General features: G+C 50.4%; 1 protein-coding gene across 1 annotated transcript; it reads left to right on the forward strand.

Annotated features, from left to right (window-relative positions):
- Positions 1-1086: 1086 nt before the first annotated feature.
- Alas1 (5'-aminolevulinate synthase 1) lies at positions 1087-14074 on the forward strand (the record flags this gene model as incomplete). The annotated part of the gene is given in 10 exon segments (XM_005410344.2): positions 1087-1306; positions 3891-4118; positions 5481-5630; positions 6002-6224; positions 6650-6834; positions 7600-7779; positions 8584-8748; positions 10661-10929; positions 11826-11988; positions 13767-14074. Coding segments are annotated over 10 exon segments (1923 nt in total). The 3' UTR covers positions 13928-14074.
- Positions 14075-17546: the final 3472 nt, after the last annotated feature.

The following is a 17546-nucleotide window of genomic DNA, read 5'->3' on the forward strand; positions in this document are numbered from 1 at the left end:
CCGAGACCCCCCGCCCCCCGGCGCCGCGCCGTGGTCAGCCCTCGGCGTGCAGGTTCCGCCAGGGGCGTGCCTCGGTTTCCCCATCCGACCTGGCGGCTTGAGAGTTCCGTTCTCACGCCCGCCCATCGTCTCGGGCCCTTGACCCGGGTACCCTGCGCCTGCCCCGGGACTCCCCCGCCGGACCCCAGCTTGCCGGCCCTGTCCGTGCAGACACGCCCCTGCCCCTCGCTGTGCTCCCGGCTTTCTGTCCCGGCTGTGGGGCACGACCTCGGGGGAAAGCCCAGCCGCGGACTCCGCTTGGCTGCAGCCGCCCTCGGGTTTGAGGCTGGGGATCAGGAGAAGGCCGGGGTCCCTGGGAGTCTCGCTGCCTGCCGCGGTGACTGGCGTCTTCCCTAGCCGCACTTCTCCACCTGGTGTGGGTTGGGGTGTCTTGTCTGCTGGCCGCAGCTCCCTCGGGACCCTCTGGGGCCTGTTCCTGACTTGCCCCCTCATCCTTCCACCCGCTCCGGTTTATTTATTTATTTGTTTGCTTTTTTTTTTTTTTTTTTTTTTGGAGACAGGGTCTCGCTATGCAGTTCAGGTTGGCCTTGAGCTCACTTTGTAGCCCAGGCTGGTCTTGAACTCGCAAAGATCCTCCTGCCTCAGCCTCTGGAATGCTGGGATTATAGGCGTGATCCACCACACCCGGCCTTGTTTACTTTTTAAAACAGAGTTTCACCATGTAGTTCAGGCAGGCCTTGAACTCAATGGGTATTCCCGGATGGCCTCAAACTCACGGTGATCCTTCTGCCTTGGCCTCCCCAGTGCTGGGCTGGTATGTAACCCCCCTGTTATTGTGTGTATTTCTGTTCGATGAAATTACTTTTCGAGTACTCATCTACAGAGCTGGAGAATAAAAAAGTTGGCCACCTGGGTAGTGTGTGGTCGCTGCTCCTCGTGTGGGTCCCATGTCAGTGCTCTCCTTGAGCGAGGAACTCCTGGTGTAAGCTGCTGGTGACACCCGAACCCGGGAACCTTGTAGTGTGGTGCTGTCTTTGCCTGATTATTAATAAGCGCTGATGTCACTCTTCATTAGTCTTTCCCCAGGACCCGGTGCACGTTCCCGATATGGAGACTGTTGTTCGCCGCTGCCCGTTCTTGTCTCGCGTCTCCCAGGCCTTTCTGCAGAAGGCTGGCAAGTCTCTGCTGTTCTATGCCCAGAACTGCCCCAAGATGATGGAAGTCGGGGCCAAGCCAGCCCCTCGGGGCCTGTCCACCTCAGCAGTACCCTGCCAGCAGGTCAAAGAAACCCCTCCGGCCAGCGGGAGTAAGTGTGGTTGGCAGTGAAGGCGCAGGGGCGGGTGTTTGTTCTCATGGTGGGCGAGAAGCAGCTCCGGTCCGAGGTGAAGGCCGCCTGCGGGAGGGCCCGGGTCTGGGTGCTGATTATCTCCTGCCGTCATCACCCTCACCCTCCAGGTGGGCACTGTTCGTGTCCCTGGCTGTTAGGGTGCAGTGTGGACAGTGTTCACGCTCCGGGTCTCTGGAGCGGGATTTTAGGGTTTCCTCAGTGCCCGTGCAAGTATTCAGTTGGCATATTCTGTTCTACCCTCCCCGTAAATACTTGGGCTTTGACTTTAGCCTTGCCCTTCAAGGTCTGCAACCTTTTTAAAGTGGTGACTTTTTTCTCTTTAAGATGTTTTTGTTGCAGAATACACAGAATATGAAACTAACCGCCTGGAAGTGTGCAGCTCAGTCCTGTCAGGCGTGTCGGGGTTGTGCAGCCGTTGCTGCCCTCCGTCCGTCTGCAGTGCTGTCTGCATCTTCCCAGTCCGGGACTCTGGCTGCCGAGCACCAGCTCCCACTCTCCCCTCGGCCCCCGGCAACCGCCGTTGCACTTCCCATTGTTTTGATTGCTTTAGGAACCCCATGAGAGTGCATCCTGCCTGGTGTGCTGGTGCCCGCCTGTAATCCCAGCGCTTGGGAGGCTGAGGCCAGTCTAGGCCACATAGTTCCTGGATCTACTTAGCTAGATACTGTCTCCAAAAGCAAAAAAAAAAAAAAAAATGTGTATACGGGGGAATCCCACAGTACAGTATTTGTTAGTGATTTTGTAAACACATGGATCTAGTTTATATATAAATTTTGTTTTTGCTTCCAGGAACTGATTAAAACTCAGGGCCTTCATACTGAGCTACAGCCCTCTCCTGTTTTTTTAGACAGGGTCGTACATGTTGCTGGTGTTGCAAAGTTGCTCAGGCTGGGCTTGAACTTGCAGTCTTCCTGCTTCAGTTTCCCAGAATGCTAGAACTATGGGCATGTGCGTACTTTGTATATAAATGTTTAAGTTTTGGTTTTAATAGACTAGAGGTGAAGGTAGTCTTGGTCTAGTTCTGCCAAGAAAGAAGGTTTTTAAGATTTCATTTATTTATTTATTTATTTATTTATTTAGTCTTTTTTTTGAGACAGGGTCTTGCTATGCAGTTCAGGCTGGCCTTGAACTCACTTTGTAGTCCAGGCTGGCCTCAAACTCACAGCGATCCTCCTGCCTCAGCCTCCCAAGTGCTGGGATTACAGGCGTGCACCACCACACCCGGCTGAGATTTCACTTAATCCTAGGGAGTGTTTCATCTTACAGTTTCCTCTCAGATGTGTTCTGTAGGTGTGGACCTGTGAGAAAGGAGTGGTTTTTTCTTCTTTAGGAAGGATTTAATCTTTTGTAGGATTTATTTTTAGGCATGTCTTTTTTGTTGTTGTTAGTTTGTTTTTGTTTTTCTTCCGGTAGCAGGAATCGAACTCACGAGCTTTCACTTGCCAGGCAGGTGCTTTGCTGCAGAGCTAAATCCCCAGCCCCTAGGCCATGTCTTTTTTTACTAGAATCTTTGCAGTGGTATGTTTTGAATCACAAGCCTCTTTTCTTTTTTCTAGAATTTCTGTAACAAATATGTATGACTTTTTTTAATGAATGAAATTAGCTTCAAAATAACTTTTGGGTGCCGGGGATATAGCTCAGTGGCATAAGCACCTGCCTGGCAAGCGCAAGGTCCTGAGTTCAATTCCCATACCAAAAAAACAAAATAACTGTTGGCTTTTCTTTGTAGAAAATTTTAATGAAAACTGTTTTGAGACACCTTATCCAAGTTGTAGGAAAAGTTAGACAATGACTCACAGGAGTGTTCCTAAATGATGAAGAAAAACTTTGCTAAAAGGAAGGTAAACGAATTTTGAAAGAGAAAGGGAAATCATTATGACTGGAAGCAGTAATTACCAGCCAGCTGTGTTAAGTCAGCAGCCTTCTTTGATTATTTTAGATGAAAAGTATGAAAAAGGTGAGGTCTGTGAACGTGAGCTACCCTTATTTTTTTCTTAGTGTACAGTAATTTGAACTCCATTAGACAGCAATACGTATATCTGAATTTTAGTTCAGTTTATTTTGTTTAGAAAAAAAACAGTAATTTTTGTTAAGTAACAAGCAAGTTTCTTTATCAAGAGTCTATTATAAAATATTAACAGAGAAAAACATTGTATGAATAATTACTTTAGAGACTATTCCTCTCCTAAAATATATTGAGCACATGTTGGGTAGAAATTGCTGGTAGTCTTCAACTCAGGAGCTCAGGGTTGTCTAAAACCAGGAAGGGATGCATTTTTGGATCTGTAAGGAAGAGTATTCTGTGTTTGAGCTGTAGCTGGAGTGTGCCGGTGAGCCTTTCACAGGAGCATTGCTTCCAGCGAGGCAGATACGGAAGCAGATTAGCAAGACCTAATAAAAATAGTCTTGCGTCTGGACTGTAAGGTAGAATAAGTGCAAAGTTTATCTTTGAGGCAATAAAAGAAAAGAAAAAGAGTCCGTGGTTTTCTTGTGTTCCATGTAACTAGATCTAATGCTTCATTTTTTCCGTTTCCTTCCTCAGAAGACAAAACTGCCAAAGCCAAGGTCCAGCAGGCTCCTGACAGATCCCAGGAGACTCCAGATGGCACACAGCCTCCGCCTGGTCATCCCTCACCTGCCACAAGCCAGGGCACTGCGAGCAGATGCCCTTTCCTGGCAGCACAGATGAGCCAGAAGGGCAGCAGTGTCTTTTGCAAAGCCAGTCTGGAGCTTCAAGAGGATGTGCAGGAGATGCATGCCGTGCGGAAAGGTAACAGAAAGACAGAATCATTAGAAAGAACGAAGAGGTTATTCTGGCTCTGGCATCCTTGGATCTGTGTGAGAGCTATTATTAGGACTATTTGTGTGGACACCTTCCTCTTTTAGGGACAAGGGGGAAGGTCCTCAAAATAGAGAATTGTGTTGCAAAATGTGGGATTTTTTTTGTCTGGTGGGTGTGGAGAATGTGACCAGCTTTTCAGTTAACTGTTTAGTGTCTCAAAATAAGGAGTCTTGAGCTGCTTCCAATTACCCCTTGTTCCTTTGGTCTTTCCCACCAGTTAATACAACAAAAGGTAGGAATAATGATGTTACTGAAGTCTGCAGTAAGTGCTGACCCTGTGACTCCCAAGGAGTCCTGCATGTCCTACTGATCGTCACTGAGTGGCAACCTGAAACCCACTTGAGCCCCCAAAGCCTCACCAACAGACACTATACATGGGAGCCAGACGTAGAGGTGCATGCCCGTAACCCCAGCACTTGGGAGACTGAGACAGAAGGGTCATGGGTTCAAGGCCAGTGTGGACTAAAGAATTAGACCTTGTCTTAAAAAAAACTATGCCTCTGGCTGAAATTAGCTTCTGTGGCAAAAAAATGGAGAACAGGGCAGATAGTGGAAGGGTGGAGTGGGAAAGGCATGCTAACCAGCTAGAAAACTTCGGGTTTTTTTTTTTTTTTTTTTTTTTGAGCAAGGGTTTCACTATGTAGGTCAGGCTGGCCTGGAACTCACTATGTAGTTCTGGCTAGAACTCATGGCAGTCCTCGAGCTTCAACCTCATGAGTACTGGGATTATAGGCGTGTACCACCATACCTCGTGGTTGGATTTTAATGTTCATTAAACTTTATTGGTAACCTAAAAACAAACAGCATGAAAAGTGGCCATTATAGTAAATAAACTAGAAGAGTTGTCTTGGGGCTGGGGATTTAGCTCAGTGGCACAGCGCCTGCCTGGCAAGCACAAGGTCGTGAGTTCGATTCCCAGTACTGGAAAAAAAAAAAAAGAGTTGTTTCATACCTCAGTTATAACTAACTTTTTGTTTTAGGACAGGGTCTCGCTATGTAGTATAGGCTGACTTTGAACTCACTTTGTAGCCCACACTGGCCTCAAACTTGCAGTGATCCTTCTGCCTCAGCCTTCTGAGTGCTGGAATTACAGGAATATGCCTCCATACCTGGTGCAACTAAATTTGATATGTATCACAACATATTCCAATTTTTAAAGCTAACTTTGGTTTTGATCAGCTTGAGAACTAGGCAGTAAGCCATTTTTGACAGTGTATCTAGGAAGTGTTATCATAGAACACTTTCAGAACAGAGGTCAGTCCTATTTGCCTGTTGTTGCTTTTGTTACAGAGGTTGCTCAAACCTCAGTGAACCCCAGTGTGATCAACATGAAGACTGATGGAGAGGACCCGAGTGGATTGCTGAGAAACTTCCAGAACATCATGCGAAAACAAAGACCAGAAAGAGTGTCCCATCTTCTTCAAGATAACTTGCCAAAGTGTAAGTCTCATTGTTATTTGCCTGATACAGGAGAACATTTATAATTTAAATGTACTCAGATAAAGCAGATGATTGTGTGGTGAGTTCAGTGTTGAAAGCCACGCCCTTGTTAGAGCAGGTAGGTGTTTTCGGTCTTAGTGACAGGTGCTGTTGGTGGCCAGCTTTCTCTTCGTATCTGCCCACCTTCTGGGTGTCATACCAGTCACTTGATAACACATGGTCTTGTTTACCCCTCACAAGAGGAGGATTCAAGTCACTTGCCCAGAATCTCCCTGCTGTGAAGTAGCCACGCTGGGACTTGAGCTCAGGTCTAGTCACCAAAATCTAGATATGCTTCTTGATCTTCAAACTGCACTGTCTTTTATTTTTAGCTGTCTCCACCTTTCAGTATGATCGATTCTTTGAGAAGAAAATTGATGAGAAAAAAAATGACCACACCTATCGAGTTTTTAAGACTGTGAACCGGAGGGCACAGATCTTCCCCATGGCGGATGACTATTCGGACTCCCTTATCACCAAAAAGCAGGTGTCCGTCTGGTGCAGTAACGACTACCTAGGGATGAGTCGCCATCCACGGGTGTGTGCAGCAGTTGTGTAAGTATCCCTGGCTTTCCAGTACTACTGGCATTATTTGGCAAGGCACTGATAATTTGTACAGGCTGGATCTTTAATGGGGAATATCCAACTGAAAGTGTTGTATACAGCAAAATGGTATTCTTTCCTTTTTTTTCAACATTGAATGGTAGCTCATTGTCACAGCACTATTAGTAGCCAGATCAAAATGCTATTCTTAGCCTTTGGAAACATTACAGATTACTTTTTATCTCCTCCCACTATTCTGAAGATGCAGTCAGTTGGAACTTCTGGCCCCAGGTGCCACAGTGAGAGAGCTGCTGGGCCAACATGAGTGTTAGACACCTGGACCCTGGAGAGAGGTCCAGTGCACGTGGTGTTTAGAACCATGAGTTTTATGTATCCGTCTGTCCCTCTGTCTTTCTCTGTTCCCTCCAACCCCACAGAGAGACTTTGAAACAACATGGTGCTGGAGCAGGTGGTACAAGAAACATTTCCGGAACTAGTAAATTCCACGTGGACCTGGAGCGGGAGCTGGCTGACCTCCATGGGAAAGATGCAGCACTCCTGTTTTCCTCATGTTTTGTGGCCAATGACTCAACCCTCTTCACCTTAGCTAAGATGATGCCAGGTAAGGAGGCCTGGTGTGGGGACCTTGGAGCTTTTTAGGTTTCTTAGTAGTAACAACAAAGAAGGCTTACTAAAGCCCTCAACTGAGAGGAACAGTCCTGTCTGGGAACATTTCCTTTTTAGGCATGAAGTACTAGTTGCACAGTAGGAGTTCCAGTAGAACATGATACTAAGAAAGATTCAAACATGGAAGATATGAGCTGGGTGTGGTGGCATACACCCCTCATGCCAACACTGGAGAGGGTGAGGCAGGCAGCCCATGAATTTGAGGCCACCCCGGGCTAAGTAGCAAGACTGAGACAAACACAAAAATGTGAAAGGTCATATCCTTAAGGTGATTCCCTCAGGTGTGCTTTGTATTCCAAGAAATTCCTTTGGAGAAATCTCTCGCTCATTACTAGTTACCTTTTTTTTTTTTTTTTTTTTTTCCCCCCGGTTTTTCTCTGGTACCAGGAATCGAACTCACGATCTTGTGCTTGCCAGGCAGGCACTGTGCTGCTGAGCTGAATCCCCAGCCCCCTAACTAGTTACCTCTTGACTGAGTGTGGAGTGAGGCAGCAGGCTAACTGCTCATCACAGGGTTATTCCTTTCAGTCTTCTCAGAGGAGAAGCACTAGCTAGTTATTATGACAGAACAAAAGTTGGCACAGGGTTTCCTTTTCTAATGGGCATTTTCAACACACTTTCAGGAAAAAGTCTGTGTCTCTGTCTGGGAAACAGGTTTTCTTTGACTTGCTGGCAGTAAATGACATGTTTGTCACGTTAGGGTGTGAGATTTACTCGGATTCGGGGAACCATGCTTCCATGATCCAAGGGATTCGAAATAGCCGCGTGCCAAAGTTTATCTTCCGCCACAACGACGTCGGCCACCTCAGGGAACTGCTGCAGAGATCTGACCCCTCCGTCCCCAAGATTGTTGCGTTTGAAACTGTCCACTCAATGGATGGTAAGTCTACACACAAGGTAGTCTAAAACCTGAAATGGAGCCAGGGATATAGCTCAGTGGCACAAGTGCCTGCCTGGCAAGCACAAGGTCCTGAGTTTGATTCCCGGTCCAAAAAAAAAAAAATAGTAAAACCTGAAATGAAAAAGCAAGACCTGAACTATCTTTAAAAATATGGTGTTTTTAAAAAAATAAAAATAAAAATACAGTGTTTTGGGTCTGGGGATGTAGCTCAGTGATACAGCATATGCTTAGCATGCTCAGGACTCTGGGTTTAGCAGGGTGTGGTGCGGCACGCCTATAATCTTAGCACTCGGGAGGCTGAGGCAGGCGAATTGCCTTGAGTTCGAGATCAGCCTGGGCTACATAGTGAGTTCAAGGCGAGTCTGAAATATATAGCAAGACCTTGTCTCAAAACAATAGTCAAGGCCCTGGATTTGATCCATAACTCAACCCCCGCCCCCGCCATGTGTGGTGTTTTCATTTATTTATTTTTGGTGCCAGGAATGAGCACCACTCCCTGGCCTCTGGTGTTTTGTTTTTGTGTTTGATTTTTCTTTTGCTCTGTGCTGTGATTTGTAGTTGGTAGTCATTATGTAGATTTGTGTCAGTTTGGATTTTCCACCCTGGGTTTTACTAGGTTCTGTGAGCTCCCAAGGTAACCTAGAAATTAGAAGTTTGTTTGCTTCCCAGTATTAAAAACAGTTTTAGAATGTGGGCTCCTTTGTTCTGACGCTAACCCAGATTTCTGAAGTGCCAAGCTCTTCTGAGCAAGAGAAAAAAAGCAAGACCCTTGTCTCCCCTTAGGAGCGGTGTGTCCACTGGAGGAGCTGTGTGACGTGGCCCACGAGTTTGGGGCGATCACCTTCGTGGACGAGGTCCATGCTGTGGGGCTGTATGGGGCTCACGGTGGCGGGATTGGTGACCGAGACGGTGTCATGCCGAAGATGGACATCATCTCCGGAACACTCGGTATGCACACTTCATGTGCTCTCTCTGCGCTAACGGTACACGTCCTAACCAGGCGGAGGGCTGAGTAGCCTGCCTGGCCTCGGGTGAGGAGACAGTGATAGTGTGTCGATCTGGCCACTGTTTCTTTAGAGCGGTTTTTTGTCCCAGTGAGTGGCAGCCCAGCCCAGCAGAATCTTTTGGAGGTTGAAAGACCCTCACAGCAAGACTTGTTAGGAAGATCATTATTGCCATCTGAGCTCATCCCAGACATGCCATGGTGAGAATTTTTCCTCACTCGACCTCAGGTTGTTGACCTAAATGAAAAGGAAGTGTCCGTGTTTTTCTGCTAGAGCAGTTGTTAGGACCAAGGCATTGTGAAGTACAGAAGTGCATGCCTCCCACGAGGAATATTCCTCTCGCCCTGCCTTTGCGCTGTCCCTCCGCGAGCAGAAGAAGCTCCTTGCTGCGGTGCGGAGTGGACTCTGCAGCCCTGCTGCCTGGGCTTCGTTCTGGCTGCGAGGTCTCAGGTGGTGTCACACCGGTTTGGCAGTCTCTCCACGCCTTGTTTTCCTCTCTGCGCGAAGGAAATAACTGGATTTGTATAAAATGCTTGTAGGGGCCAGGTGTGGTGTCACACACCTATAATCGCAGCCCTGAGGGGCCTGCAGGAGGGAGGGAGTTCAAGGCCAGCACGGGCTGCACAGTTTAAGGCCAGTCTGAACGACGACGTATTGAGACCCTGTCTCAAGACAGACAGACAGACAGACGAACAGAGTGCTTGTGGAGGCATGCAGCTTGTTCCCGCACTTGCTGCCTTTTGCTTTGGGAACCTGAAGAGATGAAGACGTAGATTGTACACATTTGAGGACTTTAAAAACTTCAAAAGTTGGTAAGGCAAAGGGCGCGGATATGGCTCAGTGGCACAGTGCCTACCTGGCAAGTGTGAGATCCTGAGTTTGATTTCCAGTACCAAAAAAAAAAAAAGTTGATAAGGCTGTTGGAAACCCACATAGCAGTCAACTAAAATGGCAAGTTAAGGCCTAAAATTGGTAAGGGATGGGCAGGCAAAAAAAGCATCCTTCAGCCCTGCCAAGGTGAGCAGGGCTCAAGCAGGCCGAGGGAACCTGGGCTCTCGGGCTGGGGCCCTGTCAGGAAGGACTCTGCTCTTTCAGGGCACTCTCAGGACACACACTCTTCAAAGCTGTGGTCAGCATGAGGTGGGAAAGGCTGGGAGATAAATTTTCCGCTGTAGGAGTCTGGACCCACGTGACCCTCCTGAGGCTTGGCGAAAGTGTTAATTACAGAACGTAATGTTAAGATCTCTGAGAACACTTCTAAAGTCTTTAATCCTGAAACTTGAGATACCGATTTTACAAAAGACTTGACCAGAACTGAAAAACAAGCCTGGCCCTAAACCGCCCCTAACAGGTTCAATGTTCTTGCACTTACCTGGCAAGCAGTACGTGTCCGTTTGGTGTTTGCTCAAGCAGGCAGTGCGGGCCACACCACAGCAGTGAGCGAAGCCACCAGCTCAGGTCCACAGTGAGGGTGGCGCCGGCACCCAGCTCACACCCTGCTCCTAGGAGCCCAGGGTGCAGAGAGGGAGAGGGAGTTTGGGCTGGCGGCAGAGCAGCGGGCCTGGCTGGGAGGAAGAGCAGGCAAGAGGAGATGGTGGGAGGAGAGGCAGCCATTCGGCCTTGAGCCACTGGGTGCAGTCCTGGGGCTGCTGGCCTGCTCTGGAGCCTACATTGGGAGGTGGGCCTGTGACTGGGGAAGACCCTTTCATAACCTCTCGGCCTTTACCCTCCTAACCATGGTGGACATCACTCTACTTCAGTCACTCTTGGCAGAACAAGAAGATAGGAGAAAACAAATGATCTGAGGTGCTGTAGCACCTGGTTGTTAGTGCTATAATGAAGCTGTCTACTCTCAGGGAAAGCCTTCGGCTGTGTTGGAGGGTACATCGCCAGCACGAGTTCCCTGATTGACACTGTGCGCTCCTACGCGGCTGGCTTCATCTTTACCACTTCTCTGCCTCCCATGCTGCTGGCCGGAGCCCTGGAGTCCGTGCGGATCCTGAAGAGTGCCGAGGGGCGGGCGCTTCGCCGTCAGCACCAGCGCAACGTCAAGCTCATGAGGCAGATGCTCATGGATGCTGGCCTGCCAGTGGTCCACTGTCCCAGCCACATCATCCCTGTGCGGGTAATGGCCTGTCCGTGCTTGGGCTTCTGGGGGCTATGCCTCACGTGCTATGCAGATGTTCTGGTTCCACCCTCCTGAAGGTGGGCTTGGGCACGATGCCAGGCCAGGCCAGGGCCTGCAGCCAGCAGCCCTGTGCATTGTCTCTGCCTTTGGCTGCCTTCACAATGAGAGTGAAGCAGAGTTTCCTCTCCAGAGCACTGACCTTAACAGAGTAAATGCAGAGCTTACACCTGGACAGCTCCAAAGCCCGAGCTTGGCCAGCATTGAAGTGTGGCTTTGTGCTTAGTAAATTTCAAAACAGGTCTTGCCTTTCCTACTGCAGACGGAAGCCCTTCTGGTGTCCAGGTGAACCAGTGCAGGGACTATAGCTGGTATAACCTGAGTTGGGTGGACATCTTGGGAACAAGGGCCAGCTGGTATGAAAAGAAGCCTTGCCTTCCCCACGTGAGGCCTGGGGGGGACGAGTGTGCAATTTACTTCCTTTGTTTGTTTTTGCAGTACTGTAAATTGAATCTAAGGCCTCATTCATGCTGGGCAAGTTCTCTGCCACTGAGCTGTAGCCACAATCCTTTTTTAATTTTTATTTCGCAACAGAGGCTCCCTAAATTGCCCAGACTGGCCTGACTTGTAATCCTCCTGCCTCAGCCTCCTGAGTAGCTGGGATTACTGGTGTGCATCACCACATCTGGCTGAAATTTACTTGTAATGTGGCTTTGGTTCTCTCGTCCTCCCTTGACAGTACCAGCTCTTTTCATCTCAGGTGTTGGGACGGTGCTGTCCTCCCCTGGATTGCACATGCTGTAGTCTGGTCTTGAGCCTGAGTCTCTGGACACTGCTGTCTCTGCCGAGCGGGCCCACTGTGCTCTGACCCTGTCTTCTGCTGTCACCACTCTTAGGTTGCTGATGCTGCTAAAAACACACAAGTCTGTGATGAGCTGATGAGCAGACATAACATCTACGTCCAGGCGATCAACTACCCGACAGTGCCTCGGGGGGAGGAGCTGCTCCGGATTGCGCCCACCCCTCACCACACGCCTCAGATGATGAGCTACTTCCTGGGTGAGTGTGTGCGGGGCCGTGGGGGCCTCTGGAGGCTGGTGTAAGGGTGTTACGCAGCGTGTGTCCCTGAGGCCTTGCAGAGGCGGGCCGACTGGCGTCGTCTTTGTCAAGGGACTGGAGAGTGCCTTGGGTGCCCGGCGCAGAGTGTGCGGAGCCCCGTGGGAGCTCTGTGGAGGGCTGCTGCAGGGTGCACAGGCACGAGCGTGGCAGGGGCGGACGGGGCCCTTTGAAGGCTGGAGTCTGCTCAGCCTGCACAGGCCAGCTCACCCTTCCTTGCTCTCCCTCACTCCCTCACGTCGTCTTTGAACTGACGCTGCACTACCGCTCAGAGGCGGGGACCGAGGGGCTCATTCTCTGAAAGGGACATGAGCCCTCAGCTTCCTGACAGGTTTAGTGTTCTGTTAGAAATGTTTGCTGGGCATGATGGCACACACCTATAATACTAGCACTTAGGAGGCTGAGGCAGGAGAATCACTGCAAGTTCTAGGCTAGCCTGGGCTACATGGTGAGTTCAAGGCTAGCCTGGGCTACGTACCGAGACCCTGTCTCAAAAAACCAAAAACAAAAAAAGAAAGACTCAGGTTTGGTTTGGTTTCGGTTTTTTGGTGCTAGAGATTGAACCCAGGGGCCCACTCCTGGACCCCTGAATGCTCAATTTTAAATGAGTGTGGTGACGCTGGAGCAGCTTCTTTCCTGCAGGCTTGTGAAAAAAAGGTCCAACTCTGGGTGTTGTTTTTCTGTTTATTTTTATAGCCTAATTGAGATACAATTTACACTGTGAACTTCACCTTTTTAAAGTATACAGTTGAAGCTGAGTGTTGTGGCGCACGCCTGTAATCCCAGCACTCAAGAGGCCGAGACAGGAAAATTGCCTTGAGTTCAAGGCCAGTGTGCACTAACGTAAGACCATGTCTCAGAAAAACCAAAAACAAACAAACAATACACACACACACACACACACACACACACACACACACTGGAGTATTTTTAGGTGAAATCACTGTATGTACAGTAACATTTCTGTCTAATTCTAAAACATTTTCTTCTCCCCAAGAAAAGCTGTATGCCCTTTAGCAGTCAGTCTTCCCCAGCCTGGGCCACTGCTCCTCTGCTCCTTCTCTCTGTGGATTTGCCTGATTGGGGCGTTTCTTACGCAAGAAGCCGTCTGGGTGTGTGGGCCTTTATGCCTGGCCTCTTCACAGCACGGTTCTTTATTATTATTATTATTATTGTTATTATTATTTGTGTGTGTGTACCTGTGTTTACCAGAGATGGAACCCAATACCTTTATACTGAACTACACCCCCAGCCCTTCTCAAAAAATTTTCTATTTTGAGACAGGATCTCACAAAGTTGCCTAAGCTGGGCTTGAACTTGTGACCCTCCTGGCTCAGCCTCCCGGAGTGCTGGTGTTACAGGTGTGGGCCGCCGTGCCCGGCTCCCACAGCAGTGTTGTTAGGGTTCATCCAGGTGTAGCAGCCATCACTGATCTTACTGCCAAAGACTTCCACCCTGTAGACTTACACACCCTGTTTATCCAGCAGCTGATGCACATCTGGGTTGTTTCCACTTTTTGTACAAGTTTTTGTGTAGACAAATATTTTCATTTGTCTCAAGCTAAACTCAAATGTTTTCATTTGTCTCGGGGAAAGCACTCATGTAATTTTTTTTTGTACCGGGAATCGAACTCAGGACCTGGCGCTTGCCAGGCAGGCCCTGTGCCACTGAGTTTCATCCTCGGCCCTCATGTAATATTTTAAAACTGTTTCTCTTTGCAGAGAATCTGCTGGCCACGTGGAAGCAGGTGGGGCTGGACCTGAAGCCACACTCCTCTGCAGAGTGCAACTTCTGCAGGAGGCCACTGCACTTCGAAGTGATGAGCGAAAGGGAGAGAGCCTACTTCTCCGGCATGAGCAGGCTGGTGTCAGCCCAGGCCTGAGCGGGACCTCAGTTAGTCCACCTGCCTGCAGGCCATTTCATACCCAGATAGTCTCCACAGTGTCTCTGTATGTGAATTAAATTATATTAAATCCTAAACCTATAGTGAAAATACAGCCCTGAAAATAAATTCTTGTTTAATAGGTGATCGGTGAGAAATCGGATTCTTGTTGATAGGTGTTTCTGCTGTTGGCTGCTGAATCAGAAAGTAATTTGAGTTTTGTCTGTGTTACAGAGGTGTGTAAACTGTAGTGGCCGCAGAACCTCCCCCTCTGCTTGCACCTAACCACCCTGTTAAGGCCCCTGTGCCCAGGGAAGATCCAGTGGTATCTCAGCAGCCCAGCTGTTCTAAAAACAGCCAGTTTCACTAAAATTTCTGCCTCAAATCAGCCCAGCAGCCCTGCTGCAGTGGCTGGTTCCCTCGACCACAGCCTCACACTCTGCACTGAAGCCCAGCTGGGCACACACTGACGTGTGTCCGTCCTCCAGCCCTCACCTTGCTGGCCTCTGGTTGTGCCTTCTCCAACAAAAGTGGTCAGCTGAGTGCACACCTGTGATCCCAGCATCTGGGAAGCTGAGGCAGGAGGATCGTGCTTTTGAGCCCAGCTGGGTAACTTAGTGATTTAGCCAAGCCCTGTCTGAAAATAAAAAGGGCTGGGAATGTAGCTCAGGCAAAGGCCCTGGGTTCAGTCCCCAGTACTGGGGTGGCAAAGCGGAGAAGTTTATGTACCTTGCTCTGGACACTGCACATGTGTTTGGGTTCCGTTGCTTGCACAGTGCTGCAGCTCTCTCTGGCCCCATTCCCATTGGCCTGCAGCAGGCCTTGTCACCCTCTCAGCATCCAGCAGTCTGCTCTTGCAGCTGGAGCCCCTCGTCCGATGGTGCCGCCGTCTCCGCTGCCCCTGCCCCATGTAGCCTTGCAGCCACGGCCCTTGGTACTGTCCGCACACCGCTGACAAGCACCACCCAGGCCACACGGGGAGGTGGCGCTCTGTCCAGGTCTGCCCAGCCCGCCCTGCCTGCACCTCACCCAGGCGACCTAGTCACTGACCACCACACCCGGGCCCCTCGGGGAAGCCAGCTGACCTTCCCACGCTGTTAGCAAGTCCTGAGCACACCTCAGGCCCGGCCACTTCTTACCTCTGCTTCTGCCACCGTCTGCCCTGCCCCGGCAGCAGCCCGAGATCTCGTCTCTCCACCACAGAAAGGGTTCTGGTCTTCCAACTGCAGCAAGGTTAAATTCTGGGTTCCGCATACAGGCTGACGAAGCTGGGACCAGGCTCCTTCCAGCTTCCCAGCCTCACTCACCCCACCCTACCTATCTCTGCGTTCTGTGCTAGGGCTCAAGTACCCAGGTTTTCTTACTTTGTGTCTTGGTGTTGAGCAGTTTTTGCTTGTGTTTTCCTGCTGCTGGATCATGCTGCAGCTGCCCCTTCACGCAGGACAAGTCCCCAAGGAGACCCTTGTGCTGCCTCCTGTATGTCCTCTTGAGTTTGTCCCCATCCTGGGCCTCCTGCCTGGCTGTCCAGAGCTCTGGTTACCACCAACAGTGACGGTTTCCCCTTTGACCCTCTTCCTTGCTGTATGTCACCTCTGTGAGGAGAAGTGCCCTGTTTTTCTTCTCACTCCTGTCCCCTCCAAGGCCAGGACAGAACCTGCTACATGGTAGGTAATGAGCAAACGTGGTGAGTGGATCAAAGTGGTCCCCAGCGACAACGTCGAAGTCTGCTAGAAAGATCAGCTAAGCTGAAGACGCACCAGGCAGCTGGAGGCGATCCTCAGCCATCCTCCCTTCTGGTAGCCCCAGAAAGGGTCGCTGTGCTGCTCCCGGGGCAGAGTTGTGCTGGGCGTGAGCCTGGGCTGGCTGTGCAGATGTCCTGGTCGGGATGCAGAGGGAGTCACCAGCTGAGTCAGGCTCGCACCAGATACACTGCTCACGTGGGCAGGCCAGTGGGTGTGATGGAAGCCGCCTCGCCTCAGAGTCACAGATAGGGTTCCTTCCTGCTCAGGAAACTCTGCTTTCCCAGCTCTGCTGCGGAGTTTCCTTGTCCCTCACAAGGCCTGGAACTCCCCGTGCTCACTCACTTCCGATGCAGTTGTTCGCCCTAGCGGGGGCACTGCTCCCACCCCAGCGCTCGCCTGCACTCCCTCTGGTCCCTCCCTGCGTCTGGGAGAGGGAGTGGAGGATCTGCAGGGCGACACGGCTGTGTGACCTGCTTCAAACAGAGACCTCTGGCTTTTACAAGCTAGTCTGGTATGAAATCGTACAAGGTAGTGGAAGTGTTTCAAGAATATTTAGGTGCTTAGGACATCAAGTAAAGTCCTAATGGGGGACAGCATGAGCTACATGTTTTGTTTTTTCTTTGTTTTTTGAGGGTCTCACTGTGTAGCCTAGGCTGGCCTCGAACTCACCACGATCTGCCTCAGCTTCTGGAGTGTTGGGATCACAGCCATGCGCCGCCTCTCCGCACCTACGTGTTTAAATCTTCAGGGACAGACTTCCTCCACATTGACAGTTTTTTCCTTCTATTAGCTGTTGCTAAATCCTGTATACCACAGCTTGTCTAACCCTGATTTCTCCCAGAAAGGAGGGAACATCAGGCTTCACGCACCCTCCCCAGGACAGCTGTTACCCCAGCTTCCACGGCCTCTGATTCCGTCCCACTTGCCTCTGGACGCTGCTTGTGCTCTGGGCAGGGCCTCAGGTTAGAGGAGTTCATTGTTTGGGTGGAGAGAGAACCACTAAAGCCAAAATAGCTGACGGGCATAAATCCTGTTACCTAGCGTAACCTGTAATCCTAGCACTCTGGAGGCTGAGGCAGGAGAATCACTGTTCAAGGCCATCTTGGGCTACATAACAAGACTGTCTCAAACTGGGCGTGGTGGTACACTCCTGTAATCCCAGCACTCTGGAGGGTGAGGTAGGATTTCCTTGAGTTCAAGATCAGCCTGGGCTCCACAGTGAGTTCAAGGCCAGTTTATATAGTACTGTACCACATAGCAAGGCCCTGTCTCAAAAACAAGACTGTCTCAAAGAGTTCCAATACCTAATAATGAGAGCTGAGGCCCTGCCAGGTTCTTGCAGACCTTAATGCGTATTACCGCTAACCCTTACGATACCTGCAGAGTAGCGCTGGCCAACTGCCTTGTAGATGAGCAAACTGAGCCTCCCAAAGGGAAGATCCCCTGCTCGAGACAACCCAAATGGTGGGCTGGGCGGGGCGGGGAGGCTGCCCAGCTGACCCAAGTCCTGTCAGTGTGTGAGTGAGAACGGGGGTGCGGGTATGGAGCAGGGGTCTGCCCCAACCACCAGCAGTTTCCCTGATCCAGCTCTGTCCTGTCCAGCCCAGCAGCCACCAGCAGGCCCTGAAGTAGCGCAGTGCTGGCCCTTCCAGTCCATAGACAGCACGGAGCTGGGATGAGGACTCATTCACTGAGCCAAGCAAGCCCTCCCACGGCCTCCCTGCTCCATGTGTGAAATGTTCTGAGTTGCCAGGCCTCGGCAGGTAGGTGAGGCTGGACGCGGGAGCTGCCAGAGGGAAGCCTTGCTGTCCAGGCAGACGGGCAGGCTTTGCTTCTTCATAAGCAAGATACGGCGCTCAGCACAGGGCCCAGCTTGC

The sequence above is a fragment of the Chinchilla lanigera genome, unplaced genomic scaffold (assembly GCF_000276665.1).
Source record: "Chinchilla lanigera isolate Chin_1 unplaced genomic scaffold, ChiLan1.0 scaffold00131, whole genome shotgun sequence".
NCBI lineage: Eukaryota > Metazoa > Chordata > Mammalia > Rodentia > Chinchillidae > Chinchilla > Chinchilla lanigera.